The sequence below is a fragment of the Ylistrum balloti genome, unplaced genomic scaffold (genome assembly GCF_031769215.1).
Source record: "Ylistrum balloti isolate Yb309-2 unplaced genomic scaffold, AGI_CSIRO_Ybal_v1 Utg370214, whole genome shotgun sequence".
Lineage (NCBI taxonomy): Eukaryota > Metazoa > Mollusca > Bivalvia > Pectinida > Pectinidae > Ylistrum > Ylistrum balloti.
This window is the reverse complement of record NW_026782182.1, coordinates 517,649-532,650: the sequence shown is the minus strand read 5'-3', so window position 1 is coordinate 532,650 and position 15,002 is coordinate 517,649. Positions and strand designations below refer to the sequence as shown.

The following is a 15,002-nucleotide window of genomic DNA, read 5'->3' as shown; positions in this document are numbered from 1 at the left end:
TTATTGACAGGGTGATATGGGACCAACAGGAGCTGTAGGAGAGAAAGGAGTGAAGGTAGACCATTATTTCAGAAGGGAGCAGTTCTGTTAGTGATGAAAACATCTAAGATATATTGCACAGTTATCAACATTTGTTTTTTGGTGTTGATGTGATATTTTATCCTCTAACAAAGAAATCTCTAACTATCAAACAATATCATTCTGTAGTTAAGTCATTATTTGTTAGATTGTATGTGGTTCATTATCAAAGTGTATTACGATGGAGAAATTGTGTGTGATCACCTGTTACATGTGTAAATATTTATATTGTGAATGTAATATTGCTCTGATGTACTTATGTAAACAGATGAATGTTTTGATTTCTTAGGGATTCCATGGACTGCAGGGAATTAAAGGAAGCGTTGGTAATAAGGGAGATCGTGGGTACAAAGGACTGATGGGACCCATGGGCATTGAGGGCATCCCAGGTCCTAAGGCAAGTATATAGAAGTTTCTTGGTCTAAATATTGAAGGTCCAGATTTAATGAGCATTGAGATCACCCTTGCTCCTGATGCATGTATATTAAGTAGTTTCTTAGGCAATTGATAAAACAGAGTTCTGAACCATGAAAAATCACTTTTGAACATGAAATTATTATGGTAAATGCTTTAGAAATATTTTTGGTGTATATTCCCCGCCCCTTCCCCTTTCCTTAAACACCACCCCCCAATCACCCCCAACCTCCTCCACCACAGTTTATAATGTATAAACTTCCAGTTTGTGCTCTCTATGTAAATCAGTGCAACAAGGACTTACTTGACTTGACTATAAATTTGCATTTGAATAGGGTAATTCTGGAGTTATTGGAAACACTGGCCCACAAGGAACAGCAGGGGAGAAGGTAAAACATGAGGAATATTTGGTTGTTGTCTATAAGACATGAATGGTTGGATTTGTAATGGTTTTTTTCTTTCATATATGAATAGAATTTAAGATGGTTTGAAAAGTTTCCAAATAAATGTTGAAATGACTGTATAAAGCAATGTATATTTTATATTTTGATGGAGTTTGAATTATGACTATGTTCCCATGTCTTTATTTTCTTGGGTTTTTTTTTTTATAGTCTTGTTTTGTTTATTTCATTTGCTATTGTAAATGTATTTGTAGTAATTTCTTTTTTTCTTGTCTCTGATAGGGCCAGATTGGTATGCCCGGTATGCCAGGATTTCCTGGACCACAAGGTCCTAAGGTCAGTTTAGTGATTATCATGGCTTTGTGAAAGGTGTTCGGATTTCCTCTATATATGACAATTTTATACTGTCACCAAATCTCAGGTTAACACATATTATACTTACTTGTGTGAATGATATCAACTTTAAGTTCCTGATATGTAATGCCTCAGAGTCATATAATATATTGAACAGCCTAAAAAGTTTGATGCCATTTGAGCATCCATAGCTGTGAAATGTCCAAAAGGAGGATAGGGAAATGTTACTGGGTTAGTTATCATAGAACATAAAGAGTTAATACCACTGTACCGTTAGGTAATATTTACTCATCGTAGATGGTACCTAGCTTTAAACACAGTTTATATCAGATTTTTTTGTTTTTTGTCCATGGTCCCAAAATTAATTCAAACATTATGAAACAAAAAATGAATCATTTTGCTATGACAGGGTGAACCTGGCAGGCCAGGACGCCGTGGACGAAGAGGAGTTAGAGGCAAAGTGGTAAGTTAGATGACTTTCTCTTCTCTTCTCTTCAAATAGAACTGGAATCAATGGCTAACATCTTAATTGTTAGTTTTTTCATAATTTGGCAAAAACTGTTTTATTAATTGATAATAGTTCTCTTTTTGATTTGAAAGTTAACACCCTCATTCTGTAGCTTAAAAAAAATTAATTTGTTAAAACATGTCTTTGAATATGTGATGATATTTTAATTGTTTGTCTTTTAGGGATTACATGGACAATCTGGTGACCGTGGAGAGAGAGGAATGAGAGTAAGTATTCACATGCACATATATTACAGAGCCAGGCAGTCTTCTATAGCAATGTTCCTCTGATGTCATCCTTTGGTATCAGATGATACAATCAGTGCTGTAATACTTGCACAACTGATTTGTGAGGATGGTTTGCTAGAAATACTTAAATTGTCCAAATTTTACCAGCATCATGATTTTAAATCATAGTACAAGGAGAAATTAAGTATCAACCACACATCATTTTCTACATAACTTTTCTTTCCTTTATAGGGACCACCTGGTGAGAGAGGAAAGGAGGGAACAATTGGGCCTATTGGACCCAAGGGAGAGAGTGGTCCACCAGGGCCACCAGGTTTCCAGGGAGAGCAGGGACTTCAGGGAGCTCCAGGAGGAGTGGGATTGATGGGCCCCATGGGACCTCCAGTAAATATTCTGTTTCTTGTAACAGAACTCTGATTTATTATCTCCATTTTTGAACTCATAATTGAAATGCATTCTGTTATTTTTGTAAGAATCTAAGAAAAAACAAACATTGTGAAAAGAATATTAAAAGTATATACAGTGGAATTTCTCCAAACTGGTTATACATTGGGCATGAACATTTGGTAGGTTTATGGAGGATTCTGTTTGCAGAAGGGGAAAGTTTTGACTGGTCTGAACCCAATTATATTCAATATACTGCATTGCTATCAATTTATCCATACCTAACATTCCCTTTGAACATTTATACTGTACATATCCAAGTTACTGAATGCAGAAAAAAGTTTATGAATAAAAGAATTTTGAGAAAGTGGAGAAAAAACCAGTTAATCTGATGTGATTTTTACATATGTACATGTGCCCAGCCATGTGTGCTAGTTGTCTTTCTATCTAGAATTTATTCAATAGCCTGATGCTTCGTTGATTAGTACATCAAAATTATCTTATAAGACAAGATTAACATTCTTATTTCATATAACTAATGATGATATATTTCATAACTCATGCAAGTAAGATGTGAAACTAGGATTTTCTGTCTCTGTATGACACCTAAGTAGCCTACTTTTCACAATGTCCATAGCGCTTTCTGGTTTCGGGAAACAATAACTTCATTCTGTATGGTTTCATCTTGTCCGATTACAATTGAACATCATAGATTATGATTCTCCAGACTGGGGTAAGGATTGTATAGAAAGCCTGCCAGCAACATTAATGCTCATGGTTTGATATTTGGAGCTCTGGTCCTAAAATCTTGACTTTCAGAAATAATTTTTAGTATATTTTAATCATTTTGGACATAAAATCAAATCGATATTTGGAATTTAGAGGGATCAATTATAGGAAAACAATAAAGCGGACATCATTCCCGACATTGATGTTTTGTTTGGTTTTAAGAGATGATCGGTTTGGGGAAATTGCACTGTACAGTGTATAAGGTAAACAGTTTTATGTAATATTCGTATTGCATTAAATGTTGTATAGGCAATTTAAAAAATAAATTTTCTTTTTCTGTAGGGTCTACCAGGAAAGGATGGCCTCTCAGGATTACCAGGAGAGCGAGGAGAGACTGTAAGTAAAAAACTGTTAGGTAAAGTCATTTGTCCAATGACTTTTAATTGAAGAAGTATTGAGATTTCATTTCTGAATGGTATTAAAGGAGATTCCAGTTTTTTATCACAAATTTATTTCTTACACAGGGAATAATGATTTTTTTCCATTTATGCCTGAATTTGTTGTTCCGCATGACATGTTCCTTTATTGAAAGTTTTAACTTTATGGTAAATCGTGCCTTTCCAGGGACTGCCAGGAATTCCAGGCCAGCCAGGGCAGATGGGAGTTATGGGACCAATGGTATGTACCACGGAGTCTTTCCTCAGTCTATCCTCATGTCAGATTATATTACAATACTTAATTACATTTCATTGAAATATGCAAATACAGGAACTTTAGCTGGACATTGCATATTAATGATGGATGTTTTCACAATGAGCTACAAACATAAGAGACAATGATTATTGTCCATGTTTTAATTTGTTTTCCTTCAATCACAAAATCTGTGATAATAAATTCCATGTGAAAGACAGTTAACAGTATATTTGTTTTGTATAGATTGCTTTCATTGCAGTGTTATGATTACAAGCATATTCAAGTCCAGTCACCTGGTACAGAAAATCATGTATAAATATTGCATTTGTTTGAATATTTTCTGTGTGCAGGGCCACTCTGGAGAGGCAGGTGCACAAGGAGATACTGGACAACCAGGAAACCCAGTAAGTAAATCAACACCATGATTAGTGTTACTGAGGTTAGAACCAGTAATGTGGCTGCAGCAGCATTTCTTCCTACACTAAATCATGACTGGATATACAGGCATTTTATTGTTGACAAGCTACACAAAATCGGAAATGCTTACTGTTTCAGAAGTCTTATAATAGATATTAAGCAATGGCCATTGTTTTTTAATACTAGTTACCGGGATAAGAAAGACAAGGATACCTTCTAATGCAAAGATCTCTTCTGAAATGTTGTTACAAATCAATTTGAGGGAAGAATTTATCTAAGCCAGCTTTGGATAAAGTAGGTTAGGTGCTGTTTGAAAGGTTTAATGTGTAAAATACTTCTCTTTTCTGAATCTAATCAATATAACCTAAACAAACTGAAACTCTGTTTACTGTAAAATTGTTTATTTTATTTTCGTTCATTTCATGGACATTCTTAATCGACAAATTTCAATGTTGAAATTAGTATATTAACAGATTTATTGAGCTTTATCCACACAATTAATTGTCCTTGAAAAAGCAATTTTGTGAAAAACAAAAAATTGAGCCATAAGAAAGTATATAATTTTACAGTGAGTGAATAAATTATTCACAGTACAGTACAAGTATAACTGAGTAATACGCATCATAACTTATGTTGTGATCCGGTATATCAAAATTATTGTTTGTCCAACAAACATTTGTTTGTTAAGATCCAGTACCAATATTGAACCATACCGTTGATATTACTTACTAGATTCTGTATATAGAAGATCCAGTACCAATATTGGACCATACCGTCGATGTTACTTACTAGAGTCTGTATATAGAAGATCCAGTACCAATATTGGACCATACCGTCAATGTTACTTACTAGATTCTATATATAGAAGATCCAGTACCAATATTGGACCATACCGTCAATGTTACTTACTAGATTCTATATCAGAAGATCCAGTACCAATATTGGACCATACCGTTGATATTACTTACTAGATTCTATCTCTCACATCGAGAAATATGCATCATAACTTATGTTGTGATCCGGTATATCAAAATTATTGTTTGTCTTTGCCTGTATTGTCCCGACAATAGAAGAAAACTACAAAAGGTAGCATATATAATAGATTAATTGGGTATAGCGTCCTCCATGTCCATCTATCCTGTGATATACCAGCAGATGATACGTGTAATATATCTGAAGTTACATGTATGATGTCTGATATTATCTGATATTCCACTAATGACACCTGATACTAATGGCAACCTTCTGTATGAAATAGTTCTCAAACTTGTACAGGTCATAATTCCGACTGAAATTTGTCATTCTGTTTGTTCTTAATTTTACTTCAGCTGATATGCCAGTTAAACCAACCAACATGGATACAATGTTTTGTGATTTGTTTTACAGGGTGTACCAGGAGATGTTGGTTTGCCTGGACCAGCTGGAGAAAGGGGCATTCCAGTAAGTTATTGGATGAAGGTTTTCACTCCCATATAACATAAAATCAGTATATTTGCATACCTATGTGATTTACACAGGTAGATTTTGAAAATACTTCTCCCAAGCTTTTACACCTGAAAAGTAACAGTAAGTCCTGAAAATCAATCTCTTATTAACATAACTGTCAGTATTAGACAGGTATCAATTGTTTCAAACATAACTTTTAACTGTTCTAACTTGAATACATACAAAATAGTATACACTGTAGCCCTGTTTTTAGGGACTTCCTGGCCCAGCCGGCAATGATGGTGTGATGGGACCACCAGGACCCATCGGATTTAATGGAGAGAGAGGATTCCCAGGCCCTCAGGTAAGCAAAAAAATCAACAGCTGATGCTGCTTCAGTTTTTTTAAAAAAGAATTGGCATAAAAACTTTATTAAAGATCAAATGTATGAAGAAGTAAATTATCAAATCACTAGGCTTAAGATGTAAAGTTTTGTACCATCTGTCACTATATGTTATATATCATAAAATTAATGTTTCAACATTTAACACGAGGAATTTGATCACTCAGTCGGCAGAAATCTAGACAACTCAAACTCAGATAAAGATCCAAAGTGTGTAGCTTTAATCCCTACTTGTGACAGAAGTGTGCTTGTCAGAAAGCGAGATCATGACTGTGCTGTCATGGTTGTGTTCTCAGACAAGACAGTGTACGGTACCCTAATTCCTCAGACAAGACAGTTTACAATACCCTAATTCCTCAGACAAGACAGTTTACAATACCCTAATTCCTCAGACAAGACAGTTTACAATACCCTAATTCCTCAGACAAGACAGTTTACAATACCCTAATTCCTCAGACAAGACAGTTTACAATACCCTAATTCCTCAGACAAGACAGTTTACGGTACCCTAATTCCTCAGACAAGACAGTTTACGGTACCCTAATTCCTCAGACAAGACAGTTTACAATACCCTAATTCCTCAGACAAGACAGTTTACAATACCCTAATTCCTCAGACAAGACAGTTTACAATACCCTAATTCCTCAGACAAGACAGTTTACAATACCCTAATTCCTCAGACAAGACAGTTTACAATACCCTAATTCCTCAGACAAGACAGTTTACAATACCCTAATTCCTCAGACAAGACAGTTTACAATACCCTAATTCCTCAGACAAGACAGTTTACAATACCCTAATTCCTCAGACAAGACAGTTTACGATACCCTAATTCCTCAGACAAGACAGTTTACGATACCCTAATTCCTCAGACAAGACAGTTTACAATACCCTAATTCCTCAGACAAGACAGTTTACGATACCCTAATTCCTCAGACAAGACAGTTTACAATACCCTAATTCCTCAGACAAGACAGTTTACAATACCCTAATTCCTCAGACAAGACAGTTTACGATACCCTAATTCCTCAGACAAGACAGTTTACGGTACCCTAATTCCTCAGACAAGACAGTTTACAATACCCTAATTCCTCAGACAAGACAGTTTACAATACCCTAATTCCTCAGACAAGACAGTTTACAATACCCTAATTCCTCAGACAAGACAGTTTACGATAACCTAATTCCTCAGACAAGACAGTTTACGGTACCCTAATTCCTCAGACAAGACAGTTTACAATACCCTAATTCCTCAGACAAGACAGTTTACAATACCCTAATTCCTCAGACAAGACAGTTTACGGTACCCTAATTCCTCAGACAAGACAGTTTACAATACCCTAATTCCTCAGACAAGACAGTTTACAATACCCTTATTCCTCAGACAAGACAGTTTACGGTACCGTAATTCCTCAGACAAGACAGTGTACGGTACCCTTATTCCTCAGACAAGACAGTTTACGGTACCCTTATTCCTCAGACAAGACAGTTTACGGTACCCTAATTCCTCAGACAAGACAGTTTACGGTACCCTAATTCCTCAGACAAGACAGTTTACGGTACCCTAATTCCTCAGACAAGACAGTTTACGGTACCCTAATTCCTCAGACAAGACAGTTTACGGTACCCTTATTCCTCAGACAAGACAGTTTACGGTACCCTAATTCCTCAGACAAGACAGTGTACGGTACCCTTATTCCTCAGACAAGACAGTTTACGGTACCCTAATTCCTCAGACAAGACAGTGTACGGTACCCTTATTCCTCAGACAAGACAGTTTACGATACCCTAATTCCTCAGACAAGACAGTTTACGGTACCCTAATTCCTCAGACAAGACAGTTTACGGTACCCTAATTCCTCAGACAAGACAGTTTACGATACCCTAATTCCTCAGACAAGACAGTTTACGATACCCTAATTCCTCAGACAAGACAGTTTACGGTACCCTAATTCCTCAGACAAGACAGTTTACGATACCCTAATTCCTCAGACAAGACAGTTTACGGTACCCTAATTCCTCAGACAAGACAGTTTACGGTACCCTAATTCCTCAGACAAGACAGTTTACGGTACCCTAATTCCTCAGACAAGACAGTTTACGGTACCCTAATTCCTCAGACAAGACAGTTTACGATACCCTAATTCCTCAGACAAGACAGTTTACGGTACCCTAATTCCTCAGACAAGACAGTTCACGGTACCCTAATTCCTCAGTAGGACAGTTTACGATACCCTGATTCCTCAGTAGGAGATGTGATGGGCCTCCAATATTGAGGTAGCTATTTCCAGAAGGCTCTGCCTTACAACAGTTCTGGCTGTGAACAGAGCAATAAACACTACAGACAGTGATTTAGACTATTTATTGTAGTCCACAATTTCACTATTGATATTATGTATTGGTCAGCTATTACTGTGTTTGACATCTTTAAATTATGGCTGTTTTTGTATAGGGTAAAGATGGCCTTAGAGGGGAGCCTGGAATGGACGGACAGCCAGGACCACTGGTAAATATTTTGCCTTTATTTTTTCTTTTTTGTTTTCAATGAAGTTCAAACAACAACTTTTACATGTAATACAGATTTTGACTGATACAGTTACATATCCTATCATATTATAGTATTTAAAATCTACCATAAATGTTTAAAATACAATACAAATTTAAAGCACCAGTCGATTATCAAAAGAGATGAAAAATATAATTATTATCCTGTCACATCTTTAGTCATTTCTTGGTGATGACACTTTACAAAGAGATAATCACTGTAATGTAAAATTTTACGTTGTAAGAACAATTATAAATATTGATAAGCTGATTAGATCTGAAACATAACTTCTGTCCATTATAGGGTATGAAGGGAGATGTTGGCGAGCCTGGTAATTCTGGAGCACAGGGTGTTTCAGTAAGTATTGAATCAATCATGAATTAAACGATTTTTTTCATTATTAAAAAATATTGTACACAAAATGTAGTGTTATGGAATTTTCTGATAAAATGTTCCTGTTATATTAGAAACTTATAAATGGTCAAAAGAAATAAACTATGGAAAGTTATTATTTTTCATTAAATTGAATATTAAATAGAATTATGGATTTTTAATGATCATGTTTTTGTATTCATATGCCGTATTGTCTGACTTCAGGGCCCCCCAGGACCCACTGGTCCAGAAGGCTTTAGAGGACAGAAAGGAGACACAGTAAGTAAATCTTTAAGATCCAGAAACCATTGTATTCTAGTGACAAAAAATATTACATGAAAAGTTGGAGAAAATATGATGTTCATCTTCAACTTCATAACCTGAATCACTGACCATGTCGGGTCTCCATTTCATGAATGTAAAAAAGAATGTGTGTTACTTTGTCATTGTAAACAAATGATGTCTTATTGCATCAATATAAACACCTACATCCCATCATTGCTTCAATGTAAACACCTACATATCCTTACTGCATCAATGTAACACCTACATATTCTTACTGCATCAATGTAAACACCTACATCTCCTTACTGCATCAATGTAAACACCTACATCTCCTTACTGCATCAATGTTAACACCTACATTTCTTTACTACATCAATGTAAACACCTTCATCTCCTTACTGCATCAATGTAAACACCTACATCTCCTTACTGCATCAATGTAAACACCTACATCTCCTTACTGCATTAATGTAAACACCTACATCTCCTTACTGCATCAATGTAAACACCTACATCTCCTTACTGCATCAATGTAAACACCTACATCTCCTTACTACATCAATGTAAACACCTTCATCTCCTTACTGCATCAATGTAAACACCTACATCTCCTTACTGCATCAATGTAAACATACATCTCTTTACTACATCAATAAACACCTACATCTCTTTACTACATCAATGTAAACACCTTCATCTCCTTACTGCATCAATGTAAACACCTACATCTCCTTACTGCATCAATGTAAACACCTACATCTCCTTACTGCATCAATGTAAACACCTACATCTCTTTACTACATCAATGTAAACACCTACATACTGTATAAAAAAAAGGGTATGAATGAAAAAATTAGTGAATTTTTGTGTAGCATGTTTCCCCCTTGTAAGATAAGTTCCAAGAAATATCAAGATTATGAAGTCACATCTTTCTCTTTGAGAAATAAAAAATTGTTATCTTTATGGTGAGAATATGTAGTATATAACATAATTATGACATTCATATATAGAAAGGACCCATTGAGAACACCCGTCCTTACATAACATCAACACAATAACTAGTCATGTACATTTGTTTGGTGTGTAATCAACTGCTGAATATAGATCACTTTTGCGAGAGATTTTGTCTTTATTTTTTCAAAAACAAAAAGTCAGTATTCATGTAACATATATTGTATTAAAATTCAAAATAACATTAAGGTCTCACTCATTTTAGAAATGATGTACTTACTGTTTGTTAAGAAGAAATGTCAATTTTTTCCTTGTCTTTGTAGGGTCTGGAGGGACCAAGTGGGCTTCCAGGCAACATGGGACAACAGGGACCAAGGGTTTGTTTCATATTTCAATCTTATTTTAAGATTTTTTGAAACAGAGTGATTACATGGTATAAGATTAAAATTTAGAAGTTTAAAAAGTATTGCACATTTAGTTTTCTGGTATTGTTTACTCTGTCTTCCATCTGAATGCTGATTGGTCGAAAAGATATGCTTACATAAAATGAATGTTCTGCTGCTCATCTGAGCTCCTATATAAAATTAATCTTACCAGTACATCATTAACAAAAGAATGAAAAAACTAAATGTTGTTCCTTTTTATAAACAAATAAAACTTTGCTTTTACAGGGTTATGATGGCCCACCAGGACCAGTTGGAGCTCCCGGAGAGGACGGAGATCAGGTTGGATGCAGTTCCATAATGATGGACTGTTTGCGTTTATCAGTTTGACCAATTAGGTCAGAGTTGTTGGTGAATGAAATAAGGATGGACCTACAGATTAATTTTGTTTCTGACAAGCTTTGACTAAGCCTTTCATGACCTGTTTAAGATATGTTATTAGTGGTGTGTAAGAAAGTTATGCCATGTTTTCTTTAAATGTTTCTGTTGTTTTCAGGGTGATTCCGGACCACCAGGGCCTAAAGGATCTAAGGGAGAATATGGAGCAATGGTAGGAAATAAATTACTGGGATACATAATTATCTGACACTTTAGATGGTTTGTAGGCTTTTTCTTTCTTTGCTCAGATGAACCCTAATGCTGCACCCCAGCATCATCAGTTGTTTAACACTTGTCATCCCTAACTGATGTCCACACCAATTAAGGGCATTAAGTTTGTTACACCATATTGATTTGTTTGTGGTTATCTAGTAAGTTTCTGTGTATATCTGATTACATATCTGTACATAGAGGTGATTTGTGATGTTGTATTATCATTTTAGGGACCACCTGGACCGTCTGGACTTATGGGAACCCAGGGACCAACTGGACCACCAGTAAGTAGGCATTTACATGTTATACACATATAAGAGTCCTTATGATCTAAAGAAATTTTGAATTTAAATACTTTGACAGTCTTTAATTAAACTTTTGTTTATTTGCGTAGTTTTATCCTCAAGATTACTTGTTTATATCACGACACTCCTTTTACAACACCAGGTTTCTGTTATCTACATCAATACGGTGGTGAGTTCTTTTACGCTAAAAGCTGTTATTTCATTCAGTGCTTTTTAATTGTAGGGTCCTCCAGGTGAGCCAGGCATTCAAGGAATCCAGGGACCAAGCGGCAATAAGGGATCTGAGGGTCCACGTGGCCTGCCAGGAGCCACTGGGCCTATTGGTTTGCAGGGACTTCCAGGAGTCATAGGCGTTAAGGGCGAGACAGGAGACCGTGGAGCATCTGCAAGTATCATTAAAAACAATCCACTGATATTTCTCAAATCCATCTTAATGTCTTCTTAAACTTTTTCATAATTTATTATTAAAATAAATCTATTGTCAAATAATCATGTTTTAGGCACCAGACTCAGGAATTTGAAGATAAAAGGTTTATATTTTTGAAAGTTGTAGTAAAATTTGAAAAAAAATATTTCTGAAGAAAATTAAAAATGATCCTATGTCAGATTGATGACTGTTTCTATGATAACTTTATGTGTGTAGGGAGGACCTGGAGCTCCAGGACCCCAGGGACCACCAGGGCCACCAGGCTCAACTGTAAGTACACCTGTATCAAAAAACTAGGAAACAAAGCTTGATATCAGCATATCATCATTATCCCTTTCATCTGCTCTGATCTGCTACAGATTGCCTGTAAAGTTTTATTTTCTAACATCATAATCATGTTATACCACATCAGATCTGAAAACACAACAAGGGTTCTTCTTTTATCAAGGCGTTTACTTTTTTGAAGTAGTTCATCAATCTCCAAGAATAGATTCAGTGACTCAGTTTATTGGACTTACTAATGCTGTTTGAGAAAGTGTGCTACATTGGCATTAAATTTTTTCATTTGGTGTGTAAAAACAAAAAAGATTTTTCATTGAAATTTAAAATTATTTTTTTACATTTCAACTGTTTAATATTATTTGGCTTTTGCATTAATGAAATCTTTATGTAGAGGGAAATCCATTGATACATTTTACAGGCACAACTCTGTATAGGTAGTGTAGAAATCTTTATGTAGAGGGAAATCCATTGATACATTTTACAGGCACAACTCTGTATAGGTAGTGTAGAAATCTTTATGTAGAGGGAAATCCATTGATACATTTTACAGGCACAACTCTGTATAGGTAGTGTAGAAATCTTTATGTAGAGGGAAATCCATTGATACATTTTACAGGCACAACTCTGTATAGGTAGTGTAGAAATCTTTATGTAGAGGGAAATCCATTGATACATTTTACAGGCACAACTCTGTATAGGTAGTGTAGAAATCTTTATGTAGAGGGAAATCCATTGATACATTGTACAACTCTGTATAGGTAGTGTAGAAATCTTTATGTAGAGGGAAATCCATTGATACATTTTACAACTCTGTATAGGTAGTGTAGAAATCTTTATGTAGAGGGAAATCCATTGATACATTTTACAGGCACAACTCTGTATAGGTAGTGTAGAAATCTTTATGTAGAGGGAAATCCATTGATACATTTTACAGGCACAACTCTGTATAGGTAGTGTAGAAATCTTTATGTAGAGGGAAATCCATTGATACATTGTACAACTCTGTATAGGTAGTGTAGAAATCTTTATGTAGAGGGAAATCCATTGATACATTGTACAACTCTGTATAGGTAGTGTAGAAATCTTTATGTAGAGGGAAATCCATTGATACATTTTACAGGCACAACTCTGTATAGGTAGTGTAGAAATCTTTATGTAGAGGGAAATCCATTGATACATTTTACAGGCACAACTCTGTATAGGTAGTGTAGAAATCTTTATGTAGAGGGAAATCCATTGATACATTTTACAGGCACAACTCTGTATAGGTAGCATAGAAATCTTCAGAGCTGAACAACATACATCATATATCTATCTAGGAATGTTTCTTCCTGTATTTGATATTTTCTCAGTGTGTAGAGAGTTTTGTCATTTATGATAGACTTTTGTATTTATTGTGGTTCAGTTGAGACAAACTTTCATATTTTAAGTGGCTCATTTGAGACCATCCTTGATACTCCAGGGGTTATGATCATTTTCACTTTCTGCACCCTGGAGCATGTCATGTGCATATGTGACACTTTGTGGACAAGATGAAAATACTAGTTTGATCCTTTGATGTACATCAAACCAATCTCGAGGTCGCATAACGGTATATTGTAATGGCTATGAAGCTGAGTTTCAATCCTTTGAAATCTTCAAAAGGAGTGTATCAGCCTGTGATTGGTCAGTTTTTTTCTCCTGAAGCCAATCAAATTACTAAAAGGCTTAGAGGCATGATATTTAGCTGTTATGTTCCTTTTATGAAGCCTGACAAAGTTTGTGAAAATAAATGACGTTGACTTATGTTCAATGTCACAGGGGTCAAATTTGTTAAAACCTTTAAACAATTTCATTTTATGAACTAAAAGGCCTTGAGGCAAGATATTTGGCTGATGTATATATATATATATATTTGGTTGGTGTGAATATATATATATATAAGGTAAGTGCTGCATGCCTATTGGGCCTCTTGTGTGTTAATTTAGCTCAGTTAAAGCTCATATTTTATGAGCTTCTCACAGGTAATTGCATTATGTAGCTTTCAGTTGATGATATTTTCTTGGTGTATTTTTAAACAGATGAATACAAACCACTTCCATTAATTTACAGGGTTTACCAGGAAACACAGGACCTCCTGGACCAGAGGGCAGACAGGGACTGAAGGGAGAAATGGGAGCAACTGGTGAACCAGGAAACCCAGGTCAGGACGGCACTGTGGTAAGTTGCATTGTTTAAGTATTTAACACTAGAGAGGGCAATGAATTTAATTCTTATACTAGGATAGAATATAATCACAAAACATTAGAATTAAGAACATAACTGTTCATTAATATTAATTGAAAAATCATCTATTAAGGTCAGAATACCTGGAAAATACTAAACCATTAAGATAATATAACAAAGATTGGGTCTAAAAATAGATTTATATCCTATTTATTAATATACTGGGTAGTAAGTAGTCACTGTGATGTTGCTTGTGAGAATACACTGGTAATGTGTGTAGATTACATACCGTCAAATTGCTGATCGAAAATGAAATGTTAACACGATATTATTGTCCTTATCTTATTATCACCCAATACTGGATTCTTTCTTTCTTTCTTTCTTTCTTTCTTTCTTTCTTTCTATACCCAGAAGGAATTCTGTTGAAATGAATTAGGAGTAAATAAATAGATAAATCTGTTTATGCCAATGTGTGTGCAAGAAAAACTTATGATATGACATCCTGACCTTCTAAAATAAACATTCCAAAATGTTACCATGGG

General features: G+C 35.2%; 1 protein-coding gene across 1 annotated transcript in view; it reads left to right on the top strand.

The window, feature by feature from the left end:
* Window positions 1–15,002, top strand: part of LOC132551773 (collagen alpha-1(I) chain-like) — a 65,984-nt gene that overhangs the window by 37,822 nt on the left and 13,160 nt on the right. Inside the window, exons 23-44 of the mRNA XM_060215915.1 lie at window positions 11–55; window positions 368–475; window positions 828–881; window positions 1,176–1,229; window positions 1,657–1,710; window positions 1,938–1,982; window positions 2,235–2,387; window positions 3,459–3,512; window positions 3,741–3,794; window positions 4,160–4,213; window positions 5,613–5,666; window positions 5,926–6,015; window positions 8,507–8,560; window positions 8,903–8,956; window positions 9,197–9,250; window positions 10,531–10,584; window positions 10,879–10,932; window positions 11,147–11,200; window positions 11,472–11,525; window positions 11,770–11,931; window positions 12,190–12,243; window positions 14,347–14,454. Coding sequence (XP_060071898.1) covers window positions 11–55; window positions 368–475; window positions 828–881; window positions 1,176–1,229; window positions 1,657–1,710; window positions 1,938–1,982; window positions 2,235–2,387; window positions 3,459–3,512; window positions 3,741–3,794; window positions 4,160–4,213; window positions 5,613–5,666; window positions 5,926–6,015; window positions 8,507–8,560; window positions 8,903–8,956; window positions 9,197–9,250; window positions 10,531–10,584; window positions 10,879–10,932; window positions 11,147–11,200; window positions 11,472–11,525; window positions 11,770–11,931; window positions 12,190–12,243; window positions 14,347–14,454 — 1,521 coding nt within the window. The remainder of the gene's footprint in view (window positions 1–10; window positions 56–367; window positions 476–827; window positions 882–1,175; window positions 1,230–1,656; window positions 1,711–1,937; window positions 1,983–2,234; window positions 2,388–3,458; window positions 3,513–3,740; window positions 3,795–4,159; window positions 4,214–5,612; window positions 5,667–5,925; window positions 6,016–8,506; window positions 8,561–8,902; window positions 8,957–9,196; window positions 9,251–10,530; window positions 10,585–10,878; window positions 10,933–11,146; window positions 11,201–11,471; window positions 11,526–11,769; window positions 11,932–12,189; window positions 12,244–14,346; window positions 14,455–15,002) is intronic.